This window comes from Bubalus bubalis, chromosome 12, assembly GCF_019923935.1.
Source record: "Bubalus bubalis isolate 160015118507 breed Murrah chromosome 12, NDDB_SH_1, whole genome shotgun sequence".
Taxonomy (NCBI): domain Eukaryota; kingdom Metazoa; phylum Chordata; class Mammalia; order Artiodactyla; family Bovidae; genus Bubalus; species Bubalus bubalis.
Window position 1 is genome coordinate 45960497 of NC_059168.1, and position 18635 is coordinate 45979131.

General features: G+C 51.7%; 1 protein-coding gene and 1 pseudogene across 1 annotated transcript; both read left to right on the forward strand.

Annotated features, from left to right (window-relative positions):
* The first annotated feature begins 997 nt into the window (after positions 1–997).
* LOC102395633 lies at positions 998–2010 on the forward strand (annotated as a pseudogene).
* Positions 2011–5782: 3772 nt separating this feature from the next.
* NT5DC4 (5'-nucleotidase domain containing 4) lies at positions 5783–17581 on the forward strand. Its single transcript, XM_045162419.1, is given in 20 exon segments — positions 5783–5927; positions 6428–6498; positions 6604–6721; positions 6803–6898; positions 7101–7201; positions 7270–7324; positions 7674–7767; positions 7955–8007; positions 8220–8340; positions 8847–8863; positions 9039–9062; positions 9526–9549; positions 9686–9776; positions 10026–10092; positions 10268–10445; positions 10867–10914; positions 11265–11325; positions 12646–12822; positions 14120–14197; positions 17510–17581. Coding segments are annotated over 20 exon segments (1623 nt in total). The 5' UTR covers positions 5783–5850.
* Positions 17582–18635: the final 1054 nt, after the last annotated feature.

Below are 18635 nucleotides of genomic sequence, written 5' to 3' on the forward strand. Positions count from 1 at the left end.
CAGGCCGTGGCTTCTTCTACCTCCTGCCAGCCTCAGATCCTGTGGGGACCCTGGGTCTGCAAGATTGTGTTGGGGTAGACGAGGCCTCACCTCACTCCCTCAAGGGCCAATTTTACCTAAAAGAGGGGCCCCAAACTGCTGTATGATGTCCTGAGGGGGAATGTTGGCCCCTCGCCTCCCTACCCCCATCCTGTGCTCTTGTAGGATGGTCAGAATGGCTGAGTGGCCAGTCAGTACGCATGCATACACTCACGCCCACTTTCACATCTGCACTCACACCCACACCACAAACTCCCAGACACTTCCTTTATTTTGATGGTGAAAGAGACAGGATCTTGCAAGTTTCCTAACCTCTTACCCCAAATGTCTCCCTCCATGGTCCCCCACCCATTTAGGGGACTGGCCTTTGCCCTGGCTGGGGCAGGATTGGGGCAGAATTCTTTGTGGGCCCTGACTCAGCCCCAGGCCCTTCTTGCAAGTGGAGTCACGTCCCTCCTTATTCACCCGGGGGTGACGGGTGACGTGTCCTTTGGCTGTTGTGGCCACATCAGAGGGGAGGAGCCCCCTTGGGCCAGCCCGGGCTCCCATGGCCAATGGCCTGTAGGCAGAGCCCAGCCTCCACTGTCCTCATGGGTCAATTTCTTTTCAGCCCCTAAGCACTGTGCACACTGTGGGCTACCTGAAATCTCTTTCTCTTCTAAACTAATACAAATCCTACATTTCCAGAAGATCTCATTCAGGATGCCCCTTTGTTTAAAAAAAAAAAAAACAACTTCCTGGGATTTCCCTGGTGGTCCAGTGGTTAAAATTACATGCTTCCAATGTAGGGGGAGCGGGTTCGATCCTTGTTCAGCGAACTAAGATCCCACGTGCCGCATAGTGCTGCCAAGAAAAACAAACAAACAAAAAGTCTTCCTGATGGCTCTTTCCCTTTGGCACGCCCACTGAAGATCCTGCTGTTGCCATGAGCTTCTGCCCTGCCTGGTGTTACTGGTAACATGAAAACAAGCCGAACCCAGAGTCTCACTTCTGCTGAAATGTCCCTGATGCCAAGATCCGCATCTTTGACCTAGGGTAGAAGAAGGCAAAAGTGGATGAGTTCCCACTCTGTGGGCACACAGTGTCTGATAAGGATAGGCAGCTGTCCTCCGAGGCCCCAGAGGCTGCCTCTGTGTGTGCCAACACGTACATGGTGAAAAGCTGTGGCAAAGATAGCTTTCACATCCAAGTGTGGCTCCACCCCTTCACATCACCTGCATCAACAAGATGCTGTTCTGTGCTCTTAGGCTCTGATAGGCTCCAGACAGGTATGCACGGTGCCTTTGGAAAGCCCCAGGACCCAGTGACCAGGGTCCACACTGGCCAAATTATAATGTCCATCTGTACCAAGCTGAATAGCAAGGAGCATGTGATTGAGGCCCTGGTGTGTGCTAAGTTGCTCAGATGTGTCCAAATCTTTTTGACCCCATGGACTGTAGCCTGCCAGGATCCTCTGTCCATGGGATTCTCTAGGCAAGAATACTGCAGTGGGTTGCCATGTTCTCCTCCAGGGGATCTTTCCTAGCCAGGGATCGAACCCATGTCTCCTGTGGCTTCTGCTTTGCAGGCAGATTCTTTGCTGCTGAGCCACCAGGGAAGCCCTGAGACTCTATTTATGGCCAGATTCAAGTTCCCTGGCCACCAGAAGATCCCTGTCTCCAAGAAGTGGGGGGTTTACTGAGTTTATTAATTATTTTTTAAAAATCTATTTATTTGCCTGCATCGGGCGGGTCTTAGTTGTGGCATTCGAGATCTTTAGTTGTAGCATGTGAACTGTTAGTTGTGTTATGTGGGATCTCAGTTCCCTGACCAGAGATTGAACCCAGGTCCCCTGTCTTGGGAGTGCCGAGTCTTAGCCACTGGACCATTGGAGAAGTCCCGGGACGTATTAAGTTTAATGTAGATGAATTCAAAAACATGGTGACAGAAAAGTGGCTCATCCCAGATGACTGTGGTCAGACACATCCCTAATTGTTGCCCCTGGGCAAATGGTGGGCCTTGTGCTCAGGAGAGCCTTGGCGCTGTCCCCTTCTTATCACACTCACCAATAAATTCTACTTTCCTGTTAAAACAGAATAAAGGATGTATTGCTCCACTTCCCATCTCGATCCCTCCACGTACCAGCCACCCCTGTGTGAGGAAGCCTGGTCTACAGGAAGTTTCTGGTGATTTTGAGAGGGTTTCTCCAAACTCAGGGGAACAAAAGGCCCCTCAAACTCTGTACTGCAGTGGACCAACTGTGTGATCTGGAATAATGCCTCCGGCTGAAGGTGGAGGTGAAGTGTGAGTGGTGACTGACCTACCCCATGCCCTGGGCGCCCCAGATCTGGTCACCTTTCTGAGTGTCAGGTGGCCATGGGGAACAAGGTCATCACATGCTGGGCTTGGACACCTTCCAAACAGGCGCAGCCTGGGTGTGAGGGTCAACAGGATTGCAGGCTGAATGGTCCTGTTTTTACACTGCCTCTGGGTGGATGGGAGGGGCCCGGCTGGGAGCTCAGAAGAAAGTGGGAGCAGAAGTGACCATTCTAGGTGGTAATGTGGCCACCTTGGACCTCCTTAATTAAAATATATATTTTTAAAAGTTGGAAATAATTCCAACTTTTATGAAAAGTTGTAAAAATAAAACATAGTTCAAAGAACATCTTTATTCTTTTTGCCAAGATTTACCTATTGTGGGGAATTCCCTGGCAGTCCAGTGGTGGTGTTGTTGCTGTTCAGTCACTTCAGCCGTGTCCGACTTTTTGTGATCCCATGGACTGTAGCCTGCCAGGCTCCTCTGTCTGTGGAATTTTCCAGGCAAGGTTACTGGAGTGGGTAGCCATTTCCTTCTCCAGGGGATCTTACCGACCCAGGGATTGAATCTGAGTCTCCTGCGTTTCCTGTATTGCAGGCGGCTTCTTTACTGCTAAGCCAGCAGGAAAACCCCCAGTGGTTAGGACTCCACATTTTTCACTGTTGAGTCCCCAGGTTTAATCCCTGGTGCAGAAACTAAAATTCCACAAGCTGTGTGCCTCCCCCACCACCGAAAATAAAAAAGATTTACCTATTGCTAACATTTTACTCTGTTTGTTTTATCGTTTTATCATCTGTCCCTGCCAGTATGCACACACACAAATGGACACACACACACATATGTGTACATGCATAATTTTTTCCCTAAACAATCTGAAGGTAAGTTACACATGTCATGACCTTCACCCTGAATACTTCGATATTTTCCAAGAATATTTTTCTTGTGGTGTCAACTTTAGAAATTGACCTTGAGCCAGTGCTTTAAGCTGCCGTTGATCGTCTAGTCTTATTCGTTGATCTTATTATGTCCTTGGGTTAAATCCCCTTCCCTGATTGAATATCTGAGAGTAGATACTACAGTTAGTTGGCATGTCTCTTTAGCCTCCTCCTCTGAAACATTCCTTCTGCCTTTGTCTTCCACGCTGTTGAAAAGTCTTGGTGAGGGCTCTAAGCAGAGGTGGGTGAAAATGAGCTAACGTACCTCCTGCAGCCTCCATACTCTTGCCTCACCATCTAACTGTTGTTCATTTGGAATTACCAAGGATGGGACTATTTCACTGAAATATTTTCTTCCCCCCAGATAATTTCTATCCCTTCAACAGTGCCTAACTTCATTTAGTTTGGCCATTTTGGAGAGAACAAACTTGTGTTCCTTTTTAAAAGAGGACATGCTACATCCTTTAAGTCTTTCTGGATGATCCACATCAAAACTCTAAATGGAAATCATCGTGCTTTGTTGCAAAACCAGCAATTATGAACCCTTAGGGCCTGTCTGGGTTTCCCTGGTGGCTCAGATGGTAAAGAATCCATCTGCAATGCGGACACCTGGGTTTGATCCCTGGGTTGGGAAGATACCTTGGAGGAGGGCATGGTAAACCACTCCAGTATTCTAACCTGAGGATTTTCCATGGACAGAGGAGTCTGGTGGGCTACAGTTAATGGAGTCGCAAAGAGTCGGACATGACTGACGGACTAAGCACAGCGCAGCACAGGGCCTGTTTACAGCTCTGCACTAAATGATCACAATTACTCTGCTCTTGGGTACTCATTTTTGTATATTTTTTTTTTTCCTGATTCTGAGATTCTAGTCATCTGCCATTTCTTATAGCTCCTGATACACTTCTAGGGCTTTCCTGATAGTTCAGAGGGTAAAGAATCCACCTGCAGGGCAGGAGACACAGGAGATGTGGGTTTGATCCCTGGGTCAGGAAGATCCTCTGGAGAAGGAAGTAGCAACCCACTCCAGTATTTTTGCCTGGAGAATTCCGTGGACAGGGGAACCTGGCAGGCTACAGTCCATGGGGTTGCAAAGAGTCAGACACAACTGAGCAACTACGCACACTTCTAGCAATTCTTTTTTTCTTTTTACAGTTTATTTTTATTTATTTGGCTGTGTCAGGTCTTGGTTGTGACATGCAGGATCTTTCTTTGTGCTCGGACTCCAGAATGCATGACTCAGTAGTCGCAGCTCAGTACTCCATGGCATGTGGGATCTTAGTTCCCTGGCCAGGTCACCTGCATCTCAAGGTGGATTTTTAACCCCTGAGCCACCAAGGAAGTCTCCAGAAATGACTTCTTTAAATGGCCTTGGGCTAGGAAGATTGATAACCCAACATGCAAGAATTGTTTGTAAAGCAAGAATCCTAAGTGCTTTTTTTCTTTATTAGACACTTTTATTTATTTATTTAAAAAAATCTTTTAAAGAAAATTCACATTTTATTTAGGTTGAAATTAACTATGCAAAATTGATTTCCTTCACTAAAAATACCCACAATATTTTGTGTATTATTCCTAGGTAAACCACAAAACACTTATATTTTTAGGTTTTCTAGGTTTTGCCTGTAAATCAAGATGAGGCAGCAGACACAGTCATGTCTTCTGCACAGCTAATAGCTTGATTGTCATGCCGCATTCAGTAAGTGAAGTGATGGAAAATATCGAAGTTTATCATGAATTTTGGTTTGAGGAAGCCACAAATGTGGCAAGCAAACTTGACATTGAGATGACACTCCAAGGGAAATTTTGCAGAGTTCAGCACAGTAACCTGGAATCTCAGTTTGCCTTTGAGAGCTACGGTAAAGAAACTCTAAGTCTTCTAACAGTGGACTGCATTACTCAGGAACAGAAAGATATATTCTCAGAACAGTACCTCAAAGCTCTTAAAATGCTTATCTCTGGTACCCTCTGTCATGGGGCAGTTTTTTATTTTTAAAGCACACGAGTCTCCTGCTTTTGCAACCCTATGCTTGTTGCAGTCTGAGTTCTCTGCTACATTCTAGGTCGTTGTGGTCCTTGGATGCATAAATCCAAGAAGTGAAGAGGGTATAATATAGACGATTTGTTCTTCCTTGATTATTACTGCTTTCTCTCTTAAAAAAACAGGGGCTTCCCTGATGGCTCAGCTGGTAAAGAACTAGTCTGCCAATGCAAAAGATACAAGAGATGTGGGTTCGATCCCTGAGTTGAGAAAATCCCCTGAAGGAGGAAATGGCAACCCATTCCAGTATTCTTGCCTGGAAAATCCCATGGATAGAGGAGCCTGGAGGGCTGCAGTCCCTGGAGTCTCAGTTGGACACAACTGAGCACCCAGGCACATGCACTTAAAGAACAGAAGGGACACCAGAGACTGTCCTGGCTGACTCCTCCCTCAAATGAGGAGGAGATGGGGACCCAGGGTGGGGCCAGCAGGGTCAGCAGTGGTGTCTGAAGGTTTGAGGGAGAGGGGAGCTGCTGGACACCACTGATAGTGGGCAGGTAACTGCAGAAGGAACCACTGCCTTCTCACTCCTGGTGGCGATGGCCAGTGTGGACAGGGGAGAGCTAAGGGAGCCCAGAGGGGAGCCGCAGGCCCTGGAGCCGGACTGGCATCAGCGGTGAGATGGATGGGGGAGGTGAGGGGATCATGATAAACACCCCATTTCCTGACATACCCCACACAACACAGCAGCCCCGGGACTGACTCCTTCAAATACACAGAGATGATGACACTCAAAACACAGGCAAGCCCCTGCTCTCAAAAGGGAACATCCTCTTGTAGGTGGGCAGTGGCTGACCACATGGAAAACTGACTGTGTACGCTCAGTGGGGGGAGGGGCTCTCCCCCTCCCCCACCCCCAGACATGGTGCTTTGTGCTGCCCACTTGGGACAAACACAACATCTCTGAGCTTGGACACAGTGATCTCGATCAGGAAAGTGACAACCCCACTGATCAGGGCACATCCTTGCTCTTGGGGATGCCCCCAGCACACTCCCACGGTGAGAGGAGCCCTGCACACGCTGGCACTCGTGTTCAGATACACACATGTGCTCAGACACACACAGGCCCAGGGAAGCCCTGGCCCTTGGAGTTTGGGGACATTCTCCTCTTTCCAGGATTTTTGTCAACCGCAGCCTGGCGATGGGGAAGATTGGCTGCAGCTTTGACATGGACTACACTCTGGCTGGTAGCGGAGAGGGGGAGGGGTGGGGGTGGGGGAGTGAGGAATTGGGGGCCAGGGGTGCCGGCTGGGGAATGGGCACCAACGGCCTTGGGTCTGCTCGGCCTGCAGCTTACAAGTCCCCGGCTTATGAGACACTGGCATTTAAGTTGCTGCTGGAGCCCCTGGTGTGCATAGGGTACCTGCATGAGATCCTGCGCTACACCTATGATCCCACCTTCCCCACCAGGTGAGCAGGGCCCGGGGGGCAGGATGCTGAGCCAAGTCCCGGCCCCGGCACCCCATTCACAGCCTCTGTGCCCTCACCCAGGGGGCTGGTGTTCAACGTGCTCTATGGAGACTTGCTGAAGGTGGATGCCCACAGGAATGTGCTGCTGGGCACCCACGGCTTCTCCTCCCTCTCGGAGTAAGGCACCAGCTGGGGGGCAAGGATGCTGCAGGAAAGACGTTGGGGCTGGGGGGTTAGTCAAGCACACAGCAGGGACTTGGCAATGCCAGTTGGAGAAAGAGGGACAGGAGGATGGGGAGAGGCCTGAAGGAGTGGCAGGGCCTGGTCGACCACTGGCGGGCGCTGTGGAGGAGCTGGCATCATGGCACAATGCTCACTTCCTCCCCAGGGCGGAGGTCTGGAGCTTCTACCCCAGCAAGTTCATTCAGAGGGATTACCTGCAGCGGTTTCACATCCTCAACACACTCTTCAACCTGCCTGGTGAGGGCTGATGGGGTGAGGGCTGATGGTGAGGTAGTCCCGAGACTGACCGCTCTCCCCACCCCCAGAAACCTACCTCTATGCCTGCCTGGTAGACTTCTCTGGCTGCTCCCGCTACATCAAGTGTGTTCTGTGCCCCTCCCTTCCCCCGCCCTGGGTGACCCAGCAGGATAGTGCTCCCCTTAGGGGCCAAGCCATGAAGTGGGGGCCCCAGCAAGAGGCAGCGGCTTCTCCTGAGGGGTTCCAAGGGCTTCAAGAACTCAGTGGGAAGGCCTTAGATGTGGGCGCCCTCAACTCTATAACTGATAGCCCCAAGGGGTGACCCTCAGAGCAGGGTGACACCCCTCCCAAGAGGGCTGGGATGTGAACCCAGTGTCCTGCTCACTGTGGGTGGAAGGAGTCCCGCTGGTAAGGCTCCAGGGTGGTGGTCACCTCAGGGCCCCTTATCAGCCTCCCTCTTGCCTTGACTCAGCTGTGACATGGGCTATCAGCAAGGGAACCTCTTCATGTCCTTCTGAAGCCTCTTCCAGGATGTGATGGATGCCATGGATTATGTCCACCTTTCGGTGAGTGTCCCAGGACCCCAGGCCACACCCAGGTCCCCAGACCCCATAAGGTTTTACTCTGCTTCCGGTTGAGGATGGTGGTCTGGGTTCCTCCATCTTGGATGTATGCGTGTGCACGCATGCCTGTGTGCACATACACACATACACATATGAGCACGTGAACTCACAGCTCTGCTCCCTCCTGCAGGGCTGTCTCAAGGAGAAGACCTTGGAGGACTTAGAGAAATTCTGGAGAAGGATGTGAGTGGCCTTAGGCTAGGGTCATGACTAAACCTTGTCCCCTCCTCCCCCAGGGCAGTGGGGCTGCTCCTCCTTTCCCTGGCTCCTTCTTCAAGATGTAGACGGAGCTCGGCACCCTGGCCTTGTTCCTTGCCTTCCTGCCTGACCTGGGGCCCCCTGCCCAGCCATGGGGCTGAAACCTGAGAACAGGCTCCCAGGGCAGCTCCAGGGAGGCCCCACTGCTGGAGGTGGCTCCTCTCTCTGCCCCAGGCATGAATCCTCATCCTTCTGGACAAGATGAAGGAGGTGGGAAAAGTGTTCCTGGCCACTAACAGCAGCTACAACTACACAGATGTGAGTGTGTAAATGGAGGTGGGTGGAGGGGCGGAGCTCAGCCTCTGGGCCAGAGAACTTTCTTTTCTGGCTCTGGGGAAACTGAGGCCCTGCAGAAACAGTGGGGGTGAAACCCTCACTGCCTGGTTGGTATCTTGGGTTCCATTTCTTGGCCTTTTAAGGTCTCAGTGAAATGTTAGTCACTCAGCCGTGTCTGACTCTTTGTGACCCCATAGACTGTAGCCAGGCTTCTCTGTCCATGGGATTTCCCAGGCAAGAACACTGGAATGGGTTGCCATTTCCTTCTCCAGGGGATCTTCCTGACCCAGAGATCAAACCTGCCTCTCCTGCACTGCAGGCAGATTCTTTACCCCTGAGCCACCAGGGAAGCCTAGAGTCTCTGTGAAATTATCCATTTCCCCTCCATCTTGCTCCTGTGCTGCCTGGTGTGTCCTGTGGGCTGAGGGCCTTGGCAGCCCCTGGTCCGACCCAGCTAGGTGCCCTAACTCCTGCCTTGTCCTTGCCAGACCATCATGACCTACCTGTTAGGTGCTGGTGAGGTGAGTGCCATGGGCCTAGCTGGTGGAGGCTGTGTCTAGGGCAGGGAGGCCAGGCCACCTTGCTGCAGGTCCCTCCCATGTCCAGCTCTCTCCTCCAGGAGTAACCAAGGGTATGCGAGGGATCGTTTCACCTGAGTGGGCCCGTTGGAATCTCCCCAGTGGGTGCTGGAACTTCCCCAGTGGGTAGAGACTGGTGACTTCAGCCAGGCTATGGGAGGAGCCTGGAGGGGTGGGGAGACCTTGGAAAAGTGACTAGATATTTGGGGAGGGGCTGGATGGGGCAGAAGGGGGTGAGGGAGGGGGTGAGAAGTGGCTTTGGCAGGACTGGGGGTGGGGAGTGCGACATACCTTGTAGGGACCTGGCCGGCTAATGGGTAAGCAGGGCTCCAGCCGGGGGGTGGGGTGGGGAGGAACCTGTGCTCTCGTCATGTGTCCCTGGGTCTCTGACTCTGTGCTATAAGGGACTCCAGGGGCTGACACAGGCCACTCGACATCCAACGCTGGCCTCTGCTAATAGCTTTTGAGCACTTCCTGCCAGCGTGGCTGGGGATGTCGGGTGGTCAGAGGCCCCGGTTCCTGAGCCTCGGGATGTCCCATCTGGCTGAGAGGCCAGGGCTGAGATGGGGAGCTGGCGAGTTTTCACCAGTCCAGAGCCAGGCATCCCGGTCAGGTGTGGGTGGGGCAGCTGTGGGTGAGGACCTGGCTGAGAGCCTGAATCAGATTTTCCAGGCTGAGCGCATGTGTTGGCACGTGCCTCTCCATATGCCCCGCCACGTCTCGTCCTCCCACCTGCAGGCTGCAGCCAGGCCCTGGAGGTCCTACTCTGATCTGATCGTGGTGAACACACAGAAGCCCCACTTCTTCGCGGAGGCCACAGTGCTGAGACAGGTCAACACAGTAATGCAGGGGTTGAGGCCTGTCCTCTGTGACCCATGGACCACACCGTGGGGAGGGAGCCTGCCTCTCAGGCTTGACCTGCCCTTGGTGGTGGCTGCTCTGCTGTCTGTCTGTCCCTGGAGGCAGGGATCCAGGGAGGGGACTCCTTCAGGGCCCTCTGTGGCCCCCTTCTCTCTTCACCCCATAGCTACCCCTGCCAGTCCCAACCCCCCACCGTCTCTGACCAGGGCACCCCTCTGCCCCCTCCAGGACATGGGCAAGCTCTGTGTTGGTACCTACACCGGCCCCCAACAGCACTGAGCTGTCTACTCTGGAGGTACCAGCTCCCCCTTCTCCCTCACTCCCTCCCATTCCTCCTTAGCAACCCACCTTTAACTAGAAGCCCACATCCCAGGCCTGCCCGCCAGGACGGGACTAGGAGCCCCTGTCCTCAGCCTGCTCGCTAGGACAGGAAGGACTGTGAGTGGGCCTGTCCTCCCCTGGTCCGGCAGGGTCATCGGACGTGGTATGTGAGCTGCTCGGGGTGCGGGGGAAGGACATCCTATGCATCGGCGATCACATCTTTGGGGACATCCTCAAGTCCAAGAAGCTGCAGGGCTGGCGGATTTGTCTGGTGGTTCCTGAGCTGTCCTGGGAGCTGGGGATCTGGGCCCGAGAGAAGGATGAGTTGTAGGGGGCAGACCAGCAGGGGGCACTGGCCAGCGATGCTAAAGCCTGCAGCATGGTCATCCTCCCCTCTCTCCTATGTGGGGTCAGTAGTGACCATGATCATACTGTCTGCTCTGTGGTTTATAAGAGTGGATCTATTTATTCATGAGGAAACAGAGACCCAGAGAGGTTAAATGTCTTGCCCAAAGTCACACAGCCTGAAGGCATCTGTCCCACAGGGCTCTCCCTGCTCTGCCCTGGGCAGAGTCTCCCTCAATGTAAGGAGAGGGCCAAGGATGTTATGCACACAGCTGGGCCCAGGGTAGGGGAGTGGAGTTAGACTCCAGTGATCTTTCCACCCTGACCTCACTAGCTGAGCTAGGCCCAGGACAAAGTGGGCAGGGCTGTCATGCCCCCTGTCACCTGTCTGCTTTTCAGAGAGAATGGAGATGCTGAAGAGGCTGGATGTGCATCTAGCGGACCTGTACCAGTGAGAGCCCTAACCTTTGACCCCTACCCCGGAAGGGGAGCAGGATGGAGGACCCTGGCAGCAGGGTGCATGCCAGGTTGCTCAGGAAATCACGATCTGTTTCAGACTGGGCTTCCCTACTAAACTGGACTCTGACTCCCTTGAGATGCTCACACTGACCGCTAGGCCCTTCCTCCTGAACCACTGACAGGCCCTTCCTCCTGTCACATGTGGGCACACACCCAGCTCAGTGCCCCCACTGGGTGCCTGCAGAGTGCCTCCCACCCCATGGCATCTGGGGAGGTTGTACCTGGAGACTCTGGGGCCTCCAGCTCCTCTCCTCCTGGGTCAAGTGGCCATTTTTGCACCAGGCACACAGATGGCAGCAGTTACAGCCTGCAACTCATCAACTCCACCAAGAGGGAGATTCAGGTAAGAGCTGGGTGCTGAGGAGGAGGGGATGGGCCTGGCGGGGCGGCGGGTGAGGCGTGTGACTCCAGGTGCCTGCCTGGATTAGCTCTTTCCCAGGTCTCCAGAGCCCTGTTATGACTCCCGCAGTCTCCAGGAGTGCCACTGGGCCTTGTTAGCTTGTGCCCTCTGCTGGCCCTCGTGCTGAATGACAGCAGTGTGCTCTTGAAGGGGTGAGGGTCTCCCATCTCCACCATTAACCTTGAGAACTGTCTGTCTCCTGGATTGGGTCCTCATGTGACCGACTGCCTGGCTCGTGTCTGGGGTCAGCCAGACGAAGGGCCTGAGAAGACAGGATTTAGGGTGGATGCACTGGTGTGTCTGGGTAAGGAAAGGACACGTTCCCTAGTGTCATTCCTGACCAGTCACTAGAGGTGGAAGAGTCCCACAGGGGTTCAGGCCACTCGACCTTCCCAGGCCCAGTGGGGACGAGTAGTGCAGGATCTCGGCTGAACCTCTTGTAGGGAATTCAGTGCTTTCATGCCATATGACCCTCCCACAGCCCCGCGAGGGGGACTGGACAGGGATTGCCACCCTTATTTTACAGAAGGGGAAACTGAGGCACAGAGAGGGTAACAAAGATGTCCTTGGTCACTCTGGGAGTAACATTGGACCACTTTTTTTTTTTTTTTTTAAACCTATTTGTTTGTTTTTGCCCTGGGTCTTCACTGTCGTGCATGGACTTTCTCTAGTTGTGGCATGTGGGCTTCTTACTGTGGTGGCTTCTCTTGTCGCGGAGCACAGGCTCAGTAGTTGTGGTGCACAGGCTTAGTTGTCCCCAAGGCACGTGGGACCTTCCTGGAGCAGGGATGGAGCCCATGTCCCCTGCACTGGCAGGCAGGCAGATTTTTAACCACTGAACTACGAGGGAATGAATGCTTTTCTAGATTCTGAGAGCAGGGCCTGTAACGAGGTGGGGGCCTGCTAGTGGGGTGGGGCAGGAGTGGGGCTGGGTGTGTGGGTCTTACCAGAAAGTAAGTGATGCTGAGAGTGTAGAGCAGGCTGGTCGCTCTCCAGGGCCAGGCAGGAAAGCAGGGAGTGGGACCTGGGGCCAAGCAGAGAGAGCCGCCCCACCTCCCAAAGCCCGGGCTGGCTGAGCGCCATGGCAGCTCCTTCCTTCCCTGCGGTGGGCGAGGGCCTCAATGTCTTTAGGGGACTGTTTCCCAGGAGGGCAGAGCTGGGCCTGACCCTGGCAGACAGGCTTGCTTGTGGGTGATGCAGGTCCTGGGCGTGGGGGTGGGGGTGGGAATGGGATCTCGAATCAGTGAGCTGCCCCTCTGCCAGAGAGTCAGCCGGGAGCTGGACCTGTGCTACAGTGTGATGGGCAGCCTGTTCCGGTGTGGTTTCCGCCAGACACCCTTCTCCAGCCAGCTGATGCACTACGCCGACCTCTACACAGCCACCTGCCTCAATTTCCTGTACCGCCCACTCAGCTCACTGTACCGGGCAGCTGGGGAGCTGGTATGTCCCTGCGGAACCTCCCTAGCATCCCTGAACCTCCATCCCAGAAGGACCCATGGATGCTTGGCCCTGCCAAGAGCATTTGAGATCACCAGACCCCCTTCTCCCATCTCCAGGCACAAACGGGCCAAACCCTTGCAGATAACTGTCTGTCTCATAAAGAATGCTCTGGAGGGGTTATGGTTCTACAGATAAGACGCCTCTGCTGGGAAGTTTTCCTCCTGCTCAATTTTAACTCCTGCTTTAAACTGAGACTGCATTATCTCCCTAGTACACATGATACCGCTTTCAAGGAGGAAGGCTCTGGTCCCCTTACCCTCAGTAATCGCAGTACAGTGATCGCAGGGAAAGTGGACCAAACAGCAGACTGCTTAGTAAACACTCCAGCTGGTTTTCCTCTGGAAGACCTGGAAAACTTCTCAGTCAAGAGCAGGGAAGTGAAGGCGACAGTGATGCCACAGGGTTCATGGGGGGCATGAGACTGACCAGTGCAGAGCTCCCCAGGGCATGCATGTCCCTTCTCCCAATGAGCGGTCATTATTTCCATCTTAGATGATGTACCGTCTGCAGTCAAGGATCTAGACTTGAAGCTAGTGCTCTGGGGCTCCGTAAACCCTATTTTTCTTGCCACTCTCAGCTGCCTTCCTGATAATTGAGAGCAGGAGAAACCATTTTATGTTTCTGGGCTGGGTGTTTTGTTTTTTTTTTTTAATTGATTCTGCTTAATGCTTAATATAACTCAGCAAAGTAGGTTTTCTTCTCATTTTACCACTGGTGAACTGGAAATGCAGAGAACCTAAATTACTTAGGTTCAGACTGCTGCTAGGTAGACTGCAGAGTCAGGATTTGAATCCAGGGCCACTTTGTCCCCTGCGTCACACTGCCACACTGAGCTCTCACTGTGCAGCCTCATCTCATCTCTGGGCTTTTAAATGATCAGGCTGGAGGATTCCTGTAGGCAAAATGGGGGGTCTGAGGCATTATCGTGCAGTTAGACACCATTGCTAAAGTAGAGACCAGACAGATGAAGAAACGGCATCCGGAGAGCCCAGGTGAAAGAGCTAAAGAAACCTGAGCTTACCCAGCAGTGCTGCCTGGGATTTTTGAGGAAGTCCATCTGCCAGAAACTTCCTCCTCCTGCTGACCCTCTTGGGCTCCCTTTTCTGTAGCATCACTGGGCAGGAAGCTGGCAGCTGTGGGCAGAGGATGGCGTTGGGGGGTATTGATGTGTAACTGGCGACTCTGGAAGGCCTCAGCACCGATGGCGCTCCTCCACCTCCTGTGTTGGTCCCTACAGGTGCCCCATGAGACAGCAGTGCAGCAAGAAAGGGCTGCTCTGGTTCCTGCCTTCAGCTTCTTCTCTTGCAGTCAGAGGGTGAGTTACTGGAAAGTGAGGGCTGCCAGCTGACTGGCCGGGGAGCTCAGAGACTTGGGGGCCCCTCTTGGGCTAGAGCAGGGGTCCCAGTGGAGCAGTATCAACCCCAGGGGTTATTTGGGAGGTCTGCGGGAGCTATTTTGTCTTCTAGTGCAATCATTCCTGAATATTCATGTAGGAATACATATTATTTTATTATACGTTGCTTTTCATTTCTCGTTTGTTATAATTAAGGTATGATATTGATTGTTAAGATTATAGAGACAATCATATTGTCTATGAATCTCAATTCAGAATCAAGAAGAGCAAATGAAAATATTTATTTTTTAATTGAAGTATTGTTGATTTGCAATGTTGTGTTAGAAAGTATTTGGTTTTAAGATGAGGCAGGGGGTCTGAGAGGGCCAAGAACCACTGGCTCTCAGACTCACAGGTCCTGTTCGGCTGACTGAATGGGGTCCCATATCTCCCCACATCTCTTCTGGATCATTCCTCTGACAGATCCATCCTCATTCTGGGAGAGGTGACAGAACACAGACTCTCCCCGGCCAGGCTTCCTCAGCAGGCGACTTTTATGGACACAAAGTGGAGGGGCTCCTTCTTCGCCCGCTCTGTGACTCTGCCCTCTGAGTGGAGACCCAAGCATTCCTGAGTGGCAGGCTTGGCTCCTCACCTAGTTCTGCAGCCCCGAGCCCTGCAGGAGGGTTCCTGTTTCTACTCTGGCATTCTTAGGGCTTGATTTTCAAAATGCCCATCTTATCGGTTCCCTTTAGTGTGGTGGCTCCAAGCTCAGTGTACATTCTTTCCATCAGTGTTTTTCACCAGGTGCCTCCCATATGCCTGACAAAGTAGAAACTGAATTATGAGCCACTTTACTCCTGCCCAGGAGAAGCTCAAAATTCAAGTACATCGATAATATTAAATGGCAAGGACCTAACAGAAGCAAAAGAAGAACTGAAGGTCTTAATAACCCAGATAACCATGATGGTATGGTCACTCACCTAGTGCCAGACATCCTGGAGTGCGGAGTCAAGTGGGCCTCAGGAAGCATCACTACAAACAAAGCTAGTGGAGATAATGGAATTCCAACTGAGCTATTTCAAATCTTAAACCAGTGGTTTGCAACTATTTTTTCCCTCCCAACCCACCAGGGGACTAGACCCACTCACTCCCCTCTGTAACTGTGGGTTCTCTGGGGATGTGTTGATTACTCTATCCTCTCATCTCCATCCCAGCACAGACTAAGGCATTTGGACACATTTTCTACCCCTGGCTGGGAATCACTGTGTGAACCTGGGAAGCTTCCATAACCAGCTTTCTTTGTTTCTTGTAAGGCTGAGGGTAAAGCGAGAAAGACCAGGAGGGCTGCATGGAGGCAGACCGAGTCCAGGACATGGCTGGCATCACCATCCTCTTCTATGAGATATTTTTCAGATAACAGGACAAATATGGGAGAGAGAGAAAGCAACCATATTGAAATCTAAATGTAACAGATCTGGAGCCCAAGAGCCCTTCTTTTAGGGAGGAGGAAGGGGTCTTGTTCTCCCTGGCTGCTGGGCCATTTGTGTGTACTAAGTGGAACTATTTAACCCAGTCCCCCTGAGTATATCCTTTCTCATCCATTTTTATTTCTACCAATTTCTTTTTAAAAATAGTGTTTCTGTGCACTTTTGATTCTGTTACTAGTAACGACAATGGCTATCGATGACTTCATTAACTGTTCTTTCCAGTCACTGTGAAAGACAGCGAAATAGTCTTTGAACTTGATGTATATACATGCCAAAGTCCTACTTGTGATTTTAAAACTTGATTCTTCATTCTAGTTGGAGCTCCTCCATGGTGTTAAGCCCTCACCCTTTACTGAATTTGAATTCACTTTTCTTGTTAATGGTATCATCTGGAGGCTTTTGTTGTTCAGGCTCTCAGTCGTGTCTGATTCTTTGTAACCCCACGGACTGCAGCATGCCAGGCCTCCCTGTCCTTCTCTCTATCTCCTGGAGTTTGCTCCAATGCATGCCATCCAAACATCTCATTCTCTGTCACCTCGTTCTCCTCCTGCCCTCAGTGGAGGCTTAGAAGGAATAGATGTTTGAAATGAAAGCATGTGATTCAGTTCACTAGTTTTATTTTCTGTGGGTAAATAGGGGAAACATTTGGAATATCTAAGGATAAATACGGGACAATAGGCCCTGTGCTCAGAGTTCACACTTTTTGACATCTCCTGTGCATTTCAGAAGCTTCCAGACCTTTCATTCTTCTTCCTGTGTTGACTTTTGTGCCTCAGAGTCACCAGGGGCAAGTTTTCCAGGAAAGGACTAGGTACCCCTGACCTTGTGTCTTTATTTTTTAAAGAAACAGAAAGTATATTTTTAGCTGTTTTCAGTCTTTTAAAATATTTATTTGGCTGCACCCGGTCTTAGTTGCAGCATGCAAACTCTTAGTTACGGCGTGTGGGATGGACCCTGGGCCTCCTGCACTGAGAGTGCAGTCTTAGCCACTGGGATCCCAGGGAAGTCCCTGGCCTTGTGTCTTTAAACACTAGACTCTTATTAAAGGCCTGCTGCTGCTGCTGCTAAGTCGCTTCAGTCGTGTCCGACTCTGTGCGACCCAAGAGACAGCAGCGCAGCAGGCTCCCCCATCCCTGGGATTCTCCAGGCAAGAACACTGGAGTGGGTTGTCATTTCCTTCTCCAATGCATGAAAGTGAAAAGGTCGAGAGGATAGTATTTTACCAGCAAAACTGCTCAGACCCTAGAGTGCATGCTTTTCTTTGAAATCCAGTAGCATTATAAACGGAGAAGGCAATGGCACCCCACTCCAGTACTCTTGCCTGGACAACCCCATGGATGGAGGAGCCTGGTAGGCTGCAGTCCATGGGGTCGCTAGGAGTTGGACACGACTGAGCGACTTCACCTTCACTTTTCACTTTCATGCATTGGAGAAGGAAATGGCAACCCACTCCAGTGTTCTTGCCTGGAGAATCCCAGGGACGGGGGAGCCTGCTGCGCTGCTGTCTCTGGGGTCGCACAGAGTCGGACACGACTGAAGCGACTTAGCAGCAGCAGCATTAAAAAAGGATTTTGTTAATACTACAAAAATGAACACTTAGAATTCCCTCCTAGGGCAGAGAGAATGCAGAAATGGCCTGGGGGATAAGCAGCCTGGCAGAAGATCCTTAAGGGGTCTGAGGAAGAGATGAGGCAGAGGGAGGGGAAAAGGCGTGGGGAGGGGGAGGGCAGACCCGCAGAAAGAAGAGGTGGTCAAGGCCCCTTCCTGTGCTTCTCCTTCTATCTTATCTCTGCTCCTCCCTCAGGTCTCAGGGGCCTCCCACCTCCCTGATCCTCTTTCTCAGGATCATCACACTCTGACATTTGTGATGCTCTAACATGTGTCCCCACTAGACTTGTGGCTCCATGGGGACAGGTCGTTTGGGTCACCATGGTATCTCTGGTGTCCAGTGTCCTGTTTTATTGCATGAGCCACGTAACCTGATTTATCATTACTCTGGGTCGGCATGTAGACTTGCAGGGAAAAGAATGGGGCTACAGATATATCATAAAGACAAGAGGAAGTGGGGAAAGGCTAGACAGCTTTGGATTAGAACTCTGCTCAACTCCTAGGAAGTCGTCTGTATTTCTATCTGGGGGTTGTTCATTTGATGCAGTTTGTGTGTGTGTGTTAAAACAAAAAACAAAAAACAAAAAAAAACCATTATGTCAGGACTTCCCTGGTGGTCCAGTGGTTAAGACTCCACCTTTCAATGGAGGGAGTGCAGGTTCAATCCCCGTTGGAGAACTAAGATCCCACATGTCATGTGGCAACTAAGCCCATGTGCTGAAACTAGGGTTGACATATATATGCTGCTGCTGCTGCTGCTGCTAAGTTGCTTCAGTCGTGTCCAACTCTGTGCAACCCCATAGATGGCAGCCCACCAGGCTCCTCCGTCCATGGGATTTTCCAGGCAAGAGTACTGGAGTGGGTTGCCATTGCCTTATCCCATATATATGCTATCATGTGTAAATATTAATAGATAGCTAGTGGGAACCTGCTGTATAGCAGAGGGAGCTCAGCTTGATGCTCTGTGATAACTCTGTGATGACCTAAGGGGTGGGATGGGGTGGGGAGCATGAAGGAGGGAGGTCCCAGAAGGAGGGGATATATGTATATATATAGCTGATTCATGTTTTTGTACAGCAGAAACTAACAATATTGTAAAGCAGATATCAGTTCAGTTCAGTTTAGTTCAGTTGCTCAGTTGTGTCCCACTCTTTGAGACCCCATGAACTGCAGCACGCCAGGCCTCCCTGTCCATCACCAACTCTCCAAGTTCACCCAAACTCACGTCCATTGAGTTGGTGATGTCATCCAGCCATCTCATCCTGTGTCATTCTCTTCTCCTCCTGCCCTCAATCTTTCCCAGCATCAGGGTTTTTCAAATA